This window comes from Oculina patagonica, chromosome 4, assembly GCF_052425735.1.
Source record: "Oculina patagonica isolate OP01 chromosome 4, crgOcupat, whole genome shotgun sequence".
NCBI lineage: Eukaryota > Metazoa > Cnidaria > Anthozoa > Scleractinia > Oculinidae > Oculina > Oculina patagonica.
This window is the reverse complement of record NC_135761.1, coordinates 30,888,441-30,906,506: the sequence shown is the minus strand read 5'-3', so window position 1 is coordinate 30,906,506 and position 18,066 is coordinate 30,888,441. Positions and strand designations below refer to the sequence as shown.

The following is an 18,066-nucleotide window of genomic DNA, read 5'->3' as shown; positions in this document are numbered from 1 at the left end:
GATTTTAGTCATCATACATTATATTGCCTCGCCCATTGCAATTCTCTTGAACACATCGTTATCGCAGTCCTTAAGCAAAGAAAAGAGATGCGAAGGAATTCAACCATTTTGTTGAGTAGCCTGGCCGTAACGGACCTTCTAGCGGGCGCTATAAATATGCCACTCTCTGCCACGAATGATGTATTAATTCTACGCCAGGTTTCGTTTGAACATATTTGCTTTCTAGTAAATGTGCCTGGTGTTTACTCCTTGTATTTTGTATGCATCTCTTCTCTATATCATCTGACTGCGATAGCTTGGGAGAGGTACGTGGTGATAGTAAAATGGATAGACTACAAGACTATCGTGACAAGAAAACGCTTGAAGAGGCTGGCGGTAATCGCTTGGTTGGGATCGGTGTTTACAGTATTTCCAACCTTACTAATGCAAGTGACCGGTGTGGACATTGACATCGTAGAAAACTTCTCGTTCGTATTGATTGTGTGTTTTACCGTTGCCTTAATAGCGATAGTATATTTTTACGTCATGGTATATCGTGGAATACGTAAACGTAAGATAAGCGAAATCAGCCAAGTCACCGCTCTAGTGAAAGCGAAACTCGAATCCAAAATTGCCAAGACGACTTTCCTACTTACCGCTGCAGTTATTTTCTCGTTTGTTCCAGCACTTGTTTTATATACCTTGGGAGAGTTTTTCCCAGTTCTTCGTACAAGTGTCAGGGGCGTAGCCAGGTTTTCAACTTGTTGTAGGCCTGATCTCTAAATTATAAAGGCCGCGTTTAAGGGGACCCAGTAAAATGCTTCGCCGGAAGGTTTGTTATGCAGAGACCCTCAAAAATGATTTTATTGTTTCTTTGTTGTTTGTTTGAGCTATAGAACTCAATACCAACTAAAAGTGACTTCCTCCAACGATACACTGTTACAAGTCAACCTATCACTAAAGTAATCTAGCTAATAGCTAAAAAAGGAGCTCAATCCTCCTGTTTCCAGAGGCCGCAAAATCATCAACGATGTCTTCAGCATTCAATGACACATCGTGTTTATGGATATGCATAAGTGCAAGTCCACTCAGGCGATCTTCCTTCATCGTTGACCTCAAGTAGGTTTTAAGTCTTCTCAACGCACTGAAAGACCTCTCTGCAGTGGCTGTAGTTATCGGCAGAGTAAGAAGTGCCGTGAATGCCCTCGATAAATTTGGAAATTCTTGTGGTCGACAGTGAGGAAGCGTTTCAACAATGGTGGCTGGAGGATTGTCCACCTTGTCCCAGCGCAATTTCCACCGCAGGCATTCACTCTCGTGCAACTGTTGAATATCTTCTGGAATATCGGGATCATACGCGTCCAAAATTTCTTTAGCACTGATCTCAGCTGGAGACCAGTTGCCAACATTTTTCGGCAAAAGATTTGTTACTTTGAATAGTGGACTTGGTTTGATAAGGCGGGAATCAAGTTCCGATATTAAATGGTCAAGGAACGGATAATACATCGCTAGCTTGTAGTATTCACTGACTGAATCTGCTGGAACGTTTTCTCGAAATAACTGCCGACCAGCTAGTCTGGGTTTACACACTGCGACATCATGCTTCACTGCAAGAGATACCGCCATTTCGTGCAGCTTATTCCAGGACTCGTCCTTGCGCTCATTGCGAAGTGACTGGATAACGACATTGGCCTGAGCGTGTGCTTGAAGTAAATCTAAATCAACTGTTTGAAGATAATTGGTCAACGGCACAATAAATTGCAGCAGCCATTCGGAAGCAATTAATGCTATTATAAACTCAAACTTGAGCATGCTATTTATAAAGCCTCTCGCTTTGGAGTCCTGTATAGTGTCAAGCACCTCCAAAGCCTTTAAGATGACATCGAAAGATGACTTAAAAGTACACAATGCGTCAGCTCTTGCACCCCAACGAGTCTCGCAAAGTGTTCGCAGCTTTGCTCGTCGTCCCATTTGCTCTTGACTTTCAGGTGTTTCTTTTAACTTCTCCTGAAATTGGTGCTGTCGCTTAGCTGAGAAAGAAAATGCAAATGCAATTTCCTGTACCGTGGACATCATGTTCCTTACAATTCTATCTTGGCAACTGTGGACAATACTGAGATTTAATGCGTGTGATTGGCAATGAACGTATATCGCATTTGGGTGGGCTTCCTTCACTTTAGCCTGGACCCCATTTCGGATACCTGCCATATTGGCAGCTCCATCATATCCCTGCCCCCGCAGTGTGTTAGTGTTTACTTTGTACTCTTTTAGGGAGTTTAAAAGAAGATCAGCAATTACAGCCGCTGTTGTCCGACCAGGTGCCTCTTTAAAACCCAGGAATTCTTCCTTGACTTGAATATCACCAGTGTCTTTATGATGCACATACCTCACTGAAATAGATACTTGCTCAATAGTTGCACTGTCTGTTGCTTCGTCTGCTAACAAGGAAAAACACTGAGCTGCGTTACACTCTTCCACAAGAGCATTACGAACACGTTTACCACAAAGGTCGATAATTTCATTCTGGATTGCTGGGCTTATGTAGGTTGCGTTTCGGGAGGCATTCTTTAGATGATCAAGTAAAACCGTATTTGAGGCAGCAACTCGTTCCAGTATCGCTTTGAAATTGCTATCTTCTTCAGTATGACCACGAACTGGTATGTTTTGTTTACCACACAAAATAAGTACTTCAATAATTTCCTTAAGAATGTACCTGTTTCTTTGAATTTTCTCCTTTCGTAGCTTGTCTAATTCACTTAAAATGTCGGCCCCCCCGGTCCTTACCCGGACGAAATTCGTTGCATCAACAACAAATCCATGGTGGCTGCTTTTCATGGACAGATGACGACTAATACACGTTGATAAATTTTTCCAGTCATTCATGCCTTTACCTTTACAGAAAACATCACCCTGACCTTCATTGCTAAACATACAGCAAACACCACAATACACAGAGTCATTCGAGATCGAGTATCTCATCCAAGGGTAGCGTTCAAGTATTTGGTAGTTCACCTTTCTCTGTTTACCATCAATGTTGTGTGACGGGAAAGTAAACTTTTGCCACACATTTGGGTGTTTTGAGTTCTCACAAAGAATACTTAGCTTGATTTCGTCATCTGTATTCCTGAATTGTGTGGAGGCAATGTCCACATATTCTGGGAATGGAACTTGTGCAGCCGTACTGACCAAATTGCTTTCGGCAGGGCGGGCTGAAAGCAGGGGAAATGAAAGTTTAAAATTAAGTTAACAGTCAACTTTCATTTATTTTAGCAACAACTTTTCTCCAGGATTTCAACAGTTCGTGCAAAACGTTTTTCCCCAAGCACTACATTAACTCAAAGCGAAGAATTGGAAATTTTGCTTGAAAACGCTCCCACTCCTCCTCACTATTTTCGTCTAAATCTGGAGAAAGCACAAACTCTTTGAGGCGAGGAAGTGAACTAATCATATTGAGAGTGCACTGAACATTAAACACCCTTGTGTGACTTATATCCAGTCGTTCAAGCTTTTTGTGTGAAATAACAATGGTCATGATTTCTGTTTCCAAAAACTGCTCGCACCTCCGCATGCTTAATTGCTTCAATTTGGGACAAAGATGTTCTTTCGATAAGAGAGCTACGACTGAATCTGGAATCAGCTGTGTACACCATTCAAGAAATAGACTTTCTAGGTTGGGCATACTTACAACAAATGGAATTTCACGCACACTCCTATTTGTAGTTAAATCTAAGACTTTCAAGTTACAGCATGCAGATAGTTTTGAGTACACATAATCAAGTGGTACTTGGGATAGTAATGCTTCAAAGTCGCCATTAAAATACAACTCCTGAAACTGATGAGAATGATCAAATATGGTATCAAAAACGTTTTTGTCGTACTTAATACAACCAAAATCGTCCAAAAATCCAAATGATTTCCACATTGTTCCACTGTTCACCAATCTCTTGAAATGATTACAAACTCTAGATATGTTTGCTATAGCTTCTCTCAATGGAAGGTATTTAAAAATAGTAAGCAATATCTCCTCAGGAAGATCAAGGATGTGAAAGGGCGAGGCACCTGATGATCCATGTTTCAAGCTTTTGTCTGGGTCCACAGACTCTACACTATCACTGCTGGTCACATCTGATTCTTCAATGAAAAAATGAAAAAAAGTACTTTACATTTTCCACGGTTCATATGTGGCAGCATTTTATTCTTAACTTATCTTCAAACTTGTTCAATGTCTTTAGCTTCACTATTTTGTTATTTGTATAAGATAAAATTACGATTGCAATGTCTTTTAGTTTTTCTGGCTGTTTAAGGAAAAAAACAGCTCGAGAAAAAGTATTTCAGTTATTTAAAATCAACAACATGGCTGTGGTATTAAAAAATTTAAACCTGGCGGCCAATAGATAGTATACCTGTCAAACGTTTCCGTTTTGGATCTTCGCCATCGGTTTGACTTGTGGCAGTGCTGTTTTGAAAATTAAATCAAATATGTCATAAAGAAATAGGGTTTCCAAAGAGGGAATTTTAATTTTTTTTAACATGTCCCAGCAGAGCATAAAAAATCCCTCTATTAGATTTCCATTCTTTTGTTGCAAAATGCCTCTTGATTGTCTCCTGAAGTGTTGTCTTTGCCAATTTTTTATAAATCTGATAATGGCTGGTTGTCAAAAATCGGCGCATTTGTGTGAAATCCCACCGAAGCACTTTAATAGTCCCAGATGGCGCTGCATTTAACTGGGTTCTCGTGGACAGTTCAAGGCAACAGTCAGACTCCAAAATGGCCGAGTTTTTTTGCGTCCTGAACTTTTTTGACATACTGTTGTAACAAAAGTTTTGACACGGAACATACTGTGTCATTTTAAGCTCTTTTCAATCCATCTGGAACCTTAACGAGGAAAAAATAAAGTGATTACTGTTTCGGCTCCACGGTTGTTTTTCTCAACCCTCTCGCGTGCGCTTCTTACGTCAGCGATAAAATCCACAGAGCGCGCGCAAACTGTGTTCGGCCATCGTAGCCAGAATAGACAGTTCATTAGAAACGAAACGATAACTGAATGAACATATTAAAAGAAATAATTTAATTAAGCTTTATAATAGAAGTATCAAGGTTACTTCAGAACATTCTCATTGAGGCAGAGACGGCAAATCTGGAATATTGTAAATTGCAGTTGCAATTAATAGCCCGTTGATCCAATTGTTTCAGTTTCATGTTTGACCGCACACAGAACTCTTAGGATTTGCAGTCGTTACTTTAATATCACGAACTTTGTTTAGTACTAACAGCTCTCATCTATCTTTCTACAGAAACTAAATGGTAATACATACCTTGTTTTCTGGAAATAACTATCAATGCTTCGACTGCCGGGCCTTTTAGATGCCATATTTGTGAAACTGCATTTGTTCGCTGCCTTGTAGACGGTAACCGCTGAACGTATGGTTTAATAGCTTTTTTGAAGACCGCTGACTATCAAAATTTCGTCAAAACAGCACTAGTGTGTGTGCTTTAACGCGATTTATTCTTGCTCCTTCTTTCTTATTTACAAACTTGAAAATGTGTCATAATTTTTTTTTCATTTCAACATTTATTATAATCATATTATAAAAACTCAAGTGGGCGAAAAAAAATTTGTAGGCCCGGGCCTACGGGCCTATAGGCTGGCTACGCCCCTGAGTGTAAGTTTCCGGTTTTGGGAGATACTGATCCATTTAAACTCCCTTGCAAATCCATTACTCTACTGCTATAGAGACCGCCGTTTCAGGAACGCCTTATTGGAACTGTTGCGAATAAAGAAACCGCAACCAACCAAGCCGGCAGATGGTTTCGTGCAATTTGTCAGACGAAAGGATCCATTTGTTGCATTGGAAGGTGCCCTGGAGCCAAGGTATGTGGCCAACCGTACCCGCTTGGCAAGAACAGCCTCCTGTGATCTAGACGTGATTTCAGATTGTGTCCATGGAAGGACTAACAAAACAATGTTGAAACGAACCATGTCCGCTCCCACGCTGAAAGAATGTTACAGTGAGATTTCTCTCGATGATTTTTAGCTGCAGATACCCTCGTCCATAATAATAAAAACTGCAACAATTCATGCTGAACGTGGCCAGCGAGATAAAATAAAGAAAACCGTACCGGAATTACCGAAAGACGAGAACTTGTCCAAAGATACTGCAAACATCGCACTTAAAACATCAAGATCTTAATCTTTTTATGCTCAGTAGAACATCCGTGATGTTTTCCAAATGTTGTCCAGATATAGAAGATAAGAAAAGACCCAGAACGGCTCCATGTTTGCCGGCTCCACAGTAAATCCAGATCAATCCAGCCGTCACTGTAATACATAATTATTTAATGTACTGAAAATGCTTGAGTCATATTTTAGTTTAAAATGGCTTTTGAATCATACCTTAGACACTGTATCAGGTTTGGAATTTAAAATCGAAGAATTTGATTTCCTGGTCGATTGGTGTCTGTTATTTATTTTAGCTGATAAATGTTTTTTTTTGTCACCTTAAATTATATTTTATTTCATTTTGCCAACATGAATGAACTGGGCGCGCAAACATTAAACATCTGCGAAGAATTGGTCAGTGAAAGCGCAGCTGTTCACTGATTATTAAATTGAAGTAAATTCGCAGTTGGATTTATCACCAATTAATTGAAAACAGTCCTGTAAAAATTAAAAAAAAAATGTTATGGATATTTAAAGTTCTTTGACTGAAATCTTTAAACTTTTCGCAGTTTGTCTCGTCAAGAATTGAACACTGAGAGAAAAAAAAAGAAAAAAGAGCGTCGGGCTATTTTCAAAGTACCTCAGTTGACTTTAGGCAAACGTCCGCAAATATGGAGATCTTTCTTACCTTAACGTTTCGCGTTTTATATGTAGACAGTTCTCCAATTTGATGTATTTTTACGTTTTTCTATTTTATCTTGTTTCTTGTTTATTTATTTTGTGCATTCACTATTACGATTTTTGCCATTGTTGGGATGTAAAATACCTTGCTTTAGTGCAATAATATAAACGCTTTGAGTTTTGAAAACAGGTGTTTGTAAATTGTGTTAATATGTAAATATTGGCGGAGAAACGCCGAAAAAAAATCATCGTATTCTAGACTAGTAGAATGTTATAATTGGGCGATAAAAAGAAAATATTACGGTACCGACAAGAATAAGCGACAGGAATTTCAAATTGTAAATATTGAGTCCGCTGACGAGGCAGTGAGAGTAATTTATAATGTGTGGTGGAGCTAAAAGTCCTAGTTTCCCTTTTTAGAAGAGTTAAAAGTTCGGATTAAGCTACTACGTATAAATGCAAATTCAGGATTTGAAGCGTTGCTACTAACTAGTTGATGAAAATAAATGTTCAAATAAAGAAAACACCTTCGGTCTTGTTTTGACTGGGTCGTTTGGGAAGATTATTGAGAATGGGTAAATATGGGGTGCTTAAAGATGTTATTCTTGCTGGCGCAAAACGACATCCAAGAAATTCGAAATTGTAATCTATATCATTGAAGTTAGGACATCGTCTCTATCCTTTTCTTTGATTATTTTGTCTTAATAAGAAAATATTTAACAATTACTTGACGAGGTTGAGCAAAATATCGTTATCTGTCAGTGGTGAGCAGATCAATTATATATAGATATAAAAGGGGGAAAAAAGGGGAAAACCTCGAGCCCATACTACCGGAGCTTATCCCGGTTTCCGTATCATAAAGCGGCTAGGAATATTTCTACTACCTCCTGAATGGGATGCTAGTCCATCGCAGGGTACCCTCCCAGTATTTTGTCGCCAGGCGCCCATTTATACACCTGGGTACAGAGAGGCACTATGAAAGTAAATTGTCTTGCCCAAGAACACAACACAATGACTTCGGCCAGGTCTCGAACCCTGACCGCTCGATCCGGAGTCCGGCGCACTAACCATTAGGCCACCGCGCCTCTCACATTATATAAAAAAATGGCCTTATAATATTCGTTTCAACGCTGTTCTGCATGCTTCTAACTATAAAACTGTAATAAAGACCGAAATGAAAAAGGACTGGCTGGCCAGACAGTTATACTGGAAAACGGAATTCTGTTGTTAGTGAGGTTTGCCCTTTGAAATAAATCATTCAATGCGAAAATATTATTAATGGATACCCGCTCTAAATCGGGAGTCCAACATCGCGATCCCGTATAGTAAATTCTGAGGGAGTGTCCCTCCTGTGGGGTGTAGTTGGTGTTTTCTATTGAAATAATACAAGGCGAATGAAGAAATTAACAAAATCAAACGAAAAGAAGTTTTTGCTAGTTTTAGAGATAAACTGTTAATCACTTTCAAGTGAGGTTAGTTGAATTAGAGATAACCTCTGTCTACCACTCCCAGGAAAAAAACTTTTTAGAAACGCAAGTTATCAGTTACAGAAAGGAGAATTTTTGTGTCAGCGTTATGTAAACAAGGACGTTCTCTCCTCATTATGCAGTAGTTGGTTTTATCTAAAAAACCGGGTTTGACTGCAGAACAGTCGTTTTTCCTCTAAAGTCGTTGAAGGACTTTTAAGTGTCTCTCCCCAGTCTCCCTCAAAGTTCTGAAGCGAAAAAACTTATGAGTGCTTTGTAGTCTAACGGAAAAAAGGTAGCTATTCACAGACTTTCCTGTCGCGAGACATTTCTGTTCCCCTGGGCCCAGTTCCATAAAAATACTTAAGATTGCGTGAGTTTTCTTCAGCCATTCCCTGTGCTCTGAGGGGTTTTCTCCCTTGCTAAGGATAAATCGGGAGAAAGAGAGCACTAAAGAGCACTGGAAAAACCAAAACGCTTTGAAAAAATTTACCGCAACGCAGTGAGCTGTTGCAGGAAATCGCCCGTAATCTTAAGTATTTTTATGCAACAGGATGGATTTGTGTTTGGTGTTGCCGAATTCAACTACACGCTTTGTAAATAGCCAACTTGGTGGGCCTCCTGCCAGTTGGGGTTTTAATAAGTTTATGTTCGATTTGCAATATTAGTAAGTTTATATTATATGTCCACAATTAGGTAGCAGAGCAGTGCTTAATAGATTAAATACTTGACATTTTAATAAAATGATTTATTATTATTTTTTTTAATTTTTTTTCTGAATATTTCCCTACTCTTTTTTTGGGAACCGTTCACATTTTATTTCCTTGCTCCGTTCTTTTTCGTTTTTCCTACCTTTTACTCTGTACACACTTTTTTCCTGGCCTGAATAGTTTTTATCTTTAGAACATGTTGACGTGAAAAGTGGAGACTTTAATTTCGTTTTAATTATTAGTGGTTGCCAGAACATTCCTCCAAATACTGGACAAATAACAAGGGTTCGAACTAGAATGATGAAAAATGATTCGAAACGAGCTGGAGTAGAGTTGGTCAAAAAAACATTTCACAGTATATCAAGTTAAATGAAATGTTTAAAAAAGTGATTTGGGAAATAGGGGCTTTAACTTGGAGGAAGCGGTGAGCGGAATTTTAGTGAGTGGCAAAAGAACCCCTCACCATATTGTTAGCCTGCGTAGCTGGCGGTATTGTTGGGTTTTCCTCCCCAAATCACTCGCGGCTGCGCCGCCCGTTGTCGCGGCTTGTCTGTGGGCGCTTTTTGAAAAACCTAACAATACCGCCAGCTACGCAGGCTACCATGGATATTGTAAGCATGGAAAAAATAAGAAATCGAATGAAGAAACAACAAAATAAAAAGAAAATAAGGTTGCCGTCTGTTTTAATGCTCGGCCGTTGGTTATCAAGCTAAGAGAAACGAAAGGGCTATGGTAACGACGCACCCCAAGAGATCACGAAGTCCTGGGTTCTAATTTGATTGGAGGGAATATTTGTGTTTTTAACACGAAGCACTTAGCTGCAGAAGCGTGTTTTTCGGTTGGAGGTGTGTCGTCAGCTCAGCTGTTTTTGCAGACACTTTGCAGCGTTTCGGCGTTCAGGTAAGTTGTTTTGTCTTTATCCTGTCTCGTATTCAAGTTGTCAATAAACTGCAAAGACTGCTTAGGCTAGATTTCTTTTTATTAGCTTGTCCGCTCGAATATTTATACAAAGAAAACAAGCTTATGACTTTGATCGGGTGACATCGCAGCCGCATGGCTAGCTTGTTTCGTGTTTCATATTTCAAGAATATTATAGACTGATGCAAATTTACGAAGTTCTGTCGTAATAGTGAACAAAAAGTTGTGTATTTACGACGTAATTCATATAATTTGTACGTTTTTTTTCTTATCACATATTGAGCAATCATAATTTGGCTTCACTCATGTGAAAGAATTTGCTGTTGTTTCGCCCGAAGATTGAGAGTCTGTTCGCCTGGACTATTCCTAAACGTTATTTAGAAAGCAGTTTCAATTAATATTGTATAATTTTAGCCACAATCGTTCGCAATAAGAGTGGAGACACATTTTGACCTCGATACGTATACCTTGTTGTTCGTGCCCCAGTGCCCCAACACGTTCAATGAAGGTTCAAAGTTATTTATTTTTCCAAGGAGGGCATGCGGGTTTATACACCGATTTCACAAATGGCGGACGCGCGGAAAAAAACTGGTACGAGACATGAAAACGAGGCGTTTTAGGATAAACAACTTTCGTGTTACAAGGGGAATAGAGTGAAAATTACGCGAGTTCTGAAGTTTTTGTTTGTTAAACGGGGAAATAGACCGTTTTCCTTCCAAATTTTCGAGATTAAGGAATTCTTAACGCGTTTGCAGTCTAGTAATTATTCTTGTTTCCGTGTTGCAAGCAGAAAGGGACCGTAGATCTGCAGGGAAACAGAGTTAAAGTTTTTGTTTTCAAAAGGAGCTTCGACAACTGTTGGCCGGTAAAATTTTACACGGACCGATATCGAAACTAATTTTCAGACGCTGTCAAGGTATGTTCTTTTCCAGATGCTGTCAAGGTACGTTCTTTTCACTTTTGTGAAAGCAAACGAAAAATGCTAACTCTGTCTCCTTGCGGATCTTTAGTAGAGCACGAAGACCGGCTTTGAAATAACAGCTGCGTTATGGGGACTTGACAAGTCAAACTTCAACTTCAAACACCTTGTCCGGTTACATATCCTTTAAGCAATTTTTATTTACTATTATTCCTTCGCTTTTTAATTCTTTTTATACTTCACAAAATACCTTTGTTGTGCTAAGGCAAATCGTTGAAATGTCGACAAATTAATTAAAAAGACGGAGACTACCGGTATTGAATTCCAATGCTATGATATGTTTCTTCTTTGTAATAAACCATTATTTTTGAGAATACTTGATAAATAAATAAAAATCGCCTCCAATAATCTCAGCTTTATATAAATTAATGCGGAAGGCGTAAAAGCTTGTAAAATGAAGCGAAAGCGTGAATATTTGTTCTATCAGTTGGACCTTCGTCATAGTTGCCTAGCACGTGATAAATTTCTTCCCGAGATTAAATTTCATGTCGTTCGACGCTGCAGAAGGAATTCCAGTAGATTTCACTAAATTTACAGAATTAATAGCCTTATTTTCCTTCATGACTTGGGGAACATTGTGATGATCTTGTTCACGGAAGATTGTGTGGAACATTTACTGTCCGCTTCACTTAATGTAAATCCTTTGCGTGGAGCCAACTGATGTTTTATTTTTAATCGAATTAGCCGCTTCAGTCTGTCTGAATTATTTGAATACAATTTTTTTTCTAAAATGAAAAAATCTACTCCTACTAAGTCCAAAAAAAAAACTACTATTAAAGTCGACTGAGAATAACACGTTTTTATTGATGCATTTCAGGTATGTATAGTGATCACGTATGGTTATTTCACCAGAAAAAATAAAGAAACCGACCCGAAAAATCATTGTTACGCGTTTTTTCACAACGTACATGTATGCTTACAAAGGCAATACATTTTGGCGTGTTTATTTTCGATATTCTTCAATGACTCACCAAAATCCTTAAGAAAATGTGTACACTCGTCTGGATACCGGAGCTTTCTTGAGAAGTCCGAGGTTTAAAATGTTTGGCGACCCGTCGTATTTCAAGCCATGTGCAGCCCAGGGTTTTGCTTAGAACCCGAAACAAAACGACAAATATTAGACCGCAAACTTATTTCGAACTCGGTTATCTCGAAATCAACCTAGAAAGCGATCTAATAACCCCATTTAACGGTGGAGAGCTTCAAAACTCCTGTAATTTTACCTTTTCCCCTTGTTACACGAAAGTTGTTTATCCTAAAACGCCTCGTTTTCATGCTTCAGTACCAGTTCTTTTCCGCGCGTCCGCCATTTGTGAAATCGGTGTATACAGGTCATGGAAATTCGGGAAAGTAATGTGATTTTAGAATTTCGTTTTTCAGGCCTGGAAGGTCATGGAACATGGGTCAATGGAAAGTTATGGAAAATGGTATTAATTGTACAAAATAAATTAGGCTGGTTATTTTTTTGTGAAGAAAAGGATAAAAATCTACCCAAAATCAAGGTAATTTTTAAAAATGTCAAAGAAAAATGGTCCAATTCAGGTAAAGGAAAACTCAATTTAATTATGAAAAGAGTATGAACCTTAGCATGTTTTTTTGGAAGAAAAACATACAAAAATGTGAAATTGAATGTACATATTTATAATTATGAGCTCAACAAATTATTATTATTATTATTATTATTATTATTATTATTATTATTATTATTTATAGGGGAGTGTATGCTTGTAGCTTGTGTAGCTTAAGTCAAGGTTTTCTTCTTATAATCAGTTTTCGTCTTTGGGCGATGCAAACATGTTTGAAACACTTCTCTGCCTGAAGAAATGCACTGATGCCCAGAAGCTGGTTGGACAACTCTTGGCTGGCTGGCTTACTGGCCTTGCTGATGAGTACACCTCAGTGACAGTAGGTAATTCAAACACAATAATGAATACATTGTGACTTCCATCACTGTTCTGAGTAAGACACTAGAAACTGTAGATGGAAACACATATATCTGGTTTAATTGGCTTATTGTAACTAAATTAAATCCCACCTTTTGCCAAAGATAAATGTTTTTCATTTGGTTAAAATGGTGGATATAACATGGTTTAAAATAAATTTCAGGCCATTGCCTGTAAGGTTGACTGGCCAAACTTGAAACATTTTTTAGCTGAGCCGCACCTACCAAAATATTGGAAATATGGATTTTAGGGTATTGACCTGTGACCTGGAATGAGCAAGAAACACTGTGCTGCGAACCTCAAAAGTTTCAATTTTGCTGCTTGCATTTTATCAAGATGTGTAGTCTTCTGTTCTTCTCATTGATATGACATTTAAAATGCAGAGTGGGTATTGAAAACAACAATCGAAACAAATTGTTGTAATGGATTTTGACAGGGCTAAAAATTAACTTCAGTGCTTGGTCGCCACTCGGGCCAGTATCCCTGAACTTTTAGTGGCCCAGGCCAAAATGAAGTGGCCCTCAAATTTCTTCTACTAACATACCGTATTTTCTCAATTAAACGCCCCCGGCGTTTATTTCAAACTTGCCTCGGTGAACCCGGCGTTTATTTATAATAATAATAATAATAATACTTAATTGACCACTCCCCCAATGGGGCTTTTCAGGGCCAATGTGAAACAAATATTTTAAATGAACATAACATGGTTAAAAATCCCAACTGGCAGGAGGCAGACCAGTTGGCTATTTACAAGCGTGGCCGAGGAGTTGAACTCGGGACTACCAAGAACAAATCCAGCTAGTGGTCAGAACGGGACTTGAACCCGCGACCTCCGGATTACAAGTCCGGCGCTCTAACCACTCGGCCACGCTGCCTCCGTCACGCCGGCTTCGTATTTGAAGCCGGCGTTTAATCGGGGCTCGGCGTTTATTAAATGATGCAATTTTCTGCCAATTTTTCAGATTGATTTATTGTTACAGATTTTTGAGACCAAGGTGCAGTTTGTCAAGGCGGGACGAGTTTTGTCTTCGTTCTGCCTCGAAAATCTGTTCCTAAGGTGATTATTACCCAAAGGTACATAATTACGGATTGAATAGTGTATGTTGCAATCAAGATTTGTGACAAACAGAATATATTTACTTGTTAGCTTGACCTCAAATAAACGCCGGGACCTCGAACAAACGCCCCCGGGGTTTATTCAAAAACTAGCAGTTTTGACCCGGCGTTTAATCGGGGTCCAGCGTTTAATCGAGAAAATTCGGTACTTTATACTCCTTTCAACGTGAACACTTGCTGCAAATTTTATGATTCCAAGACTCCTCATGAAGCTTAATGGACTCCAATTTAAACTGGAGATTTCCGGAAAGAAAACTATTCTTGTGACCTACTGTCGCATTTGCAGCTGTTGCCTCTTTGCACACTTTGCAAAACATTAAGTTATCTTCAAACACTAACCATGGCCTTCCCTGTTTCCAAATGGTCTAAAATGGCCGCTGTCTTTGGCTTTTCTTGTATAGTCGGTTACTCTCCAGAACATTGTCCTTGCTTTTGGCTTTTTTTGGCAGTGGCTGTTCACATCCGGAGAGGAATTTCCACATTTTGTATTCCAAACTTAAGCAGTTTGCCGATATTCATGTTTCAAAATGTACCGCACAGACCTCTGGGTGAGTCTGGAGTCACGAGTCAATAAAATCAATATGGTGTTTACATATCAGAGCGATCTAAAAACTCGATCATGAACAGCTTTAAATTTTAAGTTTTAGAACTAAACTTTTACTACAAATTGATGAACTCAGAGTTCAGGAAAGAACAGAAAGAAAAGTGAAGTACCCCAAGGAAAGACCATTTTATATTATCTTAATTGTTATTCTTTTCATACTTCTTAAATTAAAGTCAAAGAAGAAAACCTCATTTCTTAGCGGCCCTGGGCTCTTTTTATTTGCCACTGGCGACCATGCGACCACCAAGTTTTAACCCTGTTTTGACTGTGACTGTTGAAATTTATTTTGTTGTCTGGTCTGTGTAGAACCACCAAAAGCTCAATAAAAGTAAATTGTTTTTCATTGGCTTGTTCATTACACGCACATTTTACACTTTAACTCAAATACATTGTCATGAACCTTATATCTTCGGGAAACAACGACTGACATGCGATTGGCTCTGACAACATTCTTTTTAACAATTGGTTCATGCTTTAGTGTGCTCCATCGAGTTATGGAGCACGCGGGAAGTTTGGAGAGCACGAAGGAAGCGTAAGAGTTGCCCAAGGCGGGAAAAAAACTGTGTTTATTGTGTGCAGTGTGAGAACATAAACTTAGCGGTCGAGCAATAATTGGAGCAGTTTGTGTCAAATGGCTGATAAATTGACTAAGTTTATACGGTGGCAGAGCGAAGAAAAAAAAATGACAAAAACAGCAAATACTGCTGTTGATTCTGAGACAGGTTTTCGCTGAATTAAAATTAAAATGTTTACTCCCCTGTGGAAGAAAATTAAAACAAAACAACCTCTAGCAGCCGAACAGATTCCAAGGGTTAAAAGAGTCAAAGAATTCGGTTCCATGCTTAGTTTTAAGTATTTTTGTGGACCGATTTTATTTGTAATTGATGTAAATAAACATTTTTGAAAACGGTAGTTTAATGAAGCGCCCGATGAAGTTAATTTTTTCCCGAGCGGCAAAATCACAACAGAGTCGTTTTGGTGTAATGCTTAAAACGTGAAAACTTTCGTCAGGCAGCTAGTTTTTAGTGCCATCGAGCTGTTGTCATTCATGGTTGGCCCATTCTTCCACGATAGGGCCGTGAAAAAATGATTTTCGTCCTTCGAGACTCGCACGTTAGTTGTTGTTGTTTGAATGAAGGAAAGCACACAAACAACTTTGACGGCAAAATCGAATTTATTTTCTCTTTCGCTCTCCGTCTCGTAATAAGAAACAGCTTACCTCGTAGCTCGTATCCTTGGGAAAATATTGAAAGGATTCACTTTTCATATTCAGAAGATAATGTGTCATGGCTTTAGCAAAACATCCGCAGCGTATGATCGAGTATGAGCTTTACTCAGTGAGATTTTCGCTCGTCGATTACGTCATCAGCGTGCTCCATCGGGATTTTGAGCACGCTTACGTATACTGAATTTAATTGCGCGGCTCTGTTAGCTATGTTATAATGACAATTCACACATGCTTGACACTACAGTCTGGGATAAACTTTTTATGCTTTGTTGATTTTGCAAGTTGGATCTGAAGTGGATTTGTCTGACAGTCCTGGTTTGTCCATACCCTTTTGGGTCCCGTTGCTGGGTTTGGAAGTAAAACTTCTGGATGTTGAACTGGAAATTGCGTGGCCCACATGGTTATTACATGGTTTACAAGCATGGCATTCTGGAAAGTAACAGTGGTAACCAAAATATGTTTTGTTAGTTACAGCTGTGTCTAGCTGTGTCTAGCTGTGACTAATCTTCAACTAACAGTTTTTGTAGAGTAGAGTTTTAACTTACATTAAAAAATTTCAAAGTAGAAAAACAAACAAACAAACAAACAAGGTTCATTCCTCCTTGAAAAACTATTTAACTAGTCAAGGAACAGGAAGTTTATTTGTTTGCTGGTTTGTTTGAATGTATGATAATCCACAAACATCTCTTCAACTAAACATTTATACCAAATACAATTTAAATGTTATAATTTTAACTTCTAAACCTGAATAAAAATTTGCTAAGTTTTCTCCTGTGTTGAACATGATTGAACTTGCTTAGGATGTCATATTTCCTCTTAACGTTGTTTATTTGCAAGCATGGCATTCTGCAAATCTTGTTTGCTTTAAGGCTTTTTTGGGAAAAACAAAACTTTTAGTTACTGTATATGTAAACCAAAAAAATGCACCATGTTTAGGAATCCCCACTTATATTTATTGCATGTATGAGTGCTGAAATGAAAGCTGAATGAAACTTTCTAAGAGAAGAGAAGAGTTTGGGTTGTCATGTTCCTTGATAGCTTAGTTCTACTTTGTTTGATGTTGTATTTCTCAGTTGATGACATGGATTCTAGCAAGGGTTAAAAACATTTCCAGAGCAGAAAAATGCCAACGTTTTTGTCTTTCTTGGGAGATAGTCAAGTTTTGCTGTTGTAGAGACTGCCAAATTTTCCATTAACATTGTTTGCTTACAAGCATGGCATTCTGTGAACTGACAGTTCTTGCCAGCGTCTTCTGTGTCAGTTATCTTTACAGTGTATGCAGATGCAAGATGTCTGTACATCCATTGACCAGTCCATGGTTTTTCTTAACAAGCTTGAGATGGTCTACACAGTTCATGGTTTCTTCAGTGAGTTGGATCTCATCTTTACAAAGTTCAAATGTACTATTCTGCAGGGATCCATATTCATTTTTTCTCCAAGTCGTCAGCCGGGCAAGTATGCAAGATGACATACTTGCCCTGGCAAAATTTTACTTGCCCGTTCAAAAGTGAAGAATGCGACCACAACAAGTAAATGAAAAGTTGACTTTTTTGTTATTATCACATGTATGTAACACTGTGTATACATGAAATCTACAAGGCAACGAATCTGTTATAATTAAGTTTGATTCACAAGTATTTGTTAATGAGACTCTTTACTTGTCTACCTTGGCTGCCGGCTTACAAATTTCACAAAACATCACGCCCCCAAGCGGCTTGTGATGTTGACGGAAGCGTATGATGGGGGCACAAATGAAAGCCAGGGCCTCTTCGACTGCCACAACGGAAGAAAAGAACGCTTTTGCTCTTCTTATTCATATTTGGTTTGTTTTTCTGAAGTGTTAACATTGCTTTTTCTTCTTTGCTGGCGGTGCCACACCAAGATATCGGCAAATTTTGATCAAAACATCAGCTGATGCGATCGCCTCGTGTTTTCGCGGATGCAGCTGCAGTACAAAATATCAGCGGTTGACAGCTTGAAAATTGAGCCTGCAATGATTTCATTGATGGAAAATACCGCATCAGCCAAGATGGCGGCCAAAATTATGATTTTATCGCAACAGAAAGTTGCAAATTATTTTCTGTTTTCGAAAAGTTATGAATGGATGACAAGTGGTCAGAACGCAAGTAACTCATAAGAAAACTTAATAATTGTTTTTTTTTCATTAAGTCAAACTTAAGTCGTCCAGCGGACGAGTTTATGTAATCGTTTGGTCGTCCATACGATTTTTTAGTCGTCTCGGACGACCGGACGACTGGGAATATGGATCCCTGTTAATTCT

General features: G+C 38.6%; 1 protein-coding gene and 1 non-coding gene across 2 annotated transcripts; both read right to left on the bottom strand.

Annotated features, from left to right (window-relative positions):
* Positions 1-854: 854 nt before the first annotated feature.
* LOC144648309 (52 kDa repressor of the inhibitor of the protein kinase-like) lies at positions 855-5,351 on the bottom strand. Its single transcript, XM_078507911.1, has 5 exons — positions 5,296-5,351; positions 4,383-4,435; positions 4,039-4,110; positions 931-3,188; positions 855-869 (listed from the first exon to the last, which is right to left on the bottom strand). Exons 1-4 carry the CDS (start codon positions 5,349-5,351, stop codon positions 958-960), a joined length of 2,412 nt encoding a protein of 803 aa, XP_078364037.1. The 3' UTR covers positions 855-869; positions 931-957.
* Positions 5,352-13,639: 8,288 nt separating this feature from the next.
* Positions 13,640-13,712, bottom strand: Trnat-ugu (transfer RNA threonine (anticodon UGU)). Its single transcript has one exon. It is a non-coding gene; the product is annotated as a tRNA-Thr (tRNA).
* Between the last annotated feature and the right edge of the window lie 4,354 nt (positions 13,713-18,066).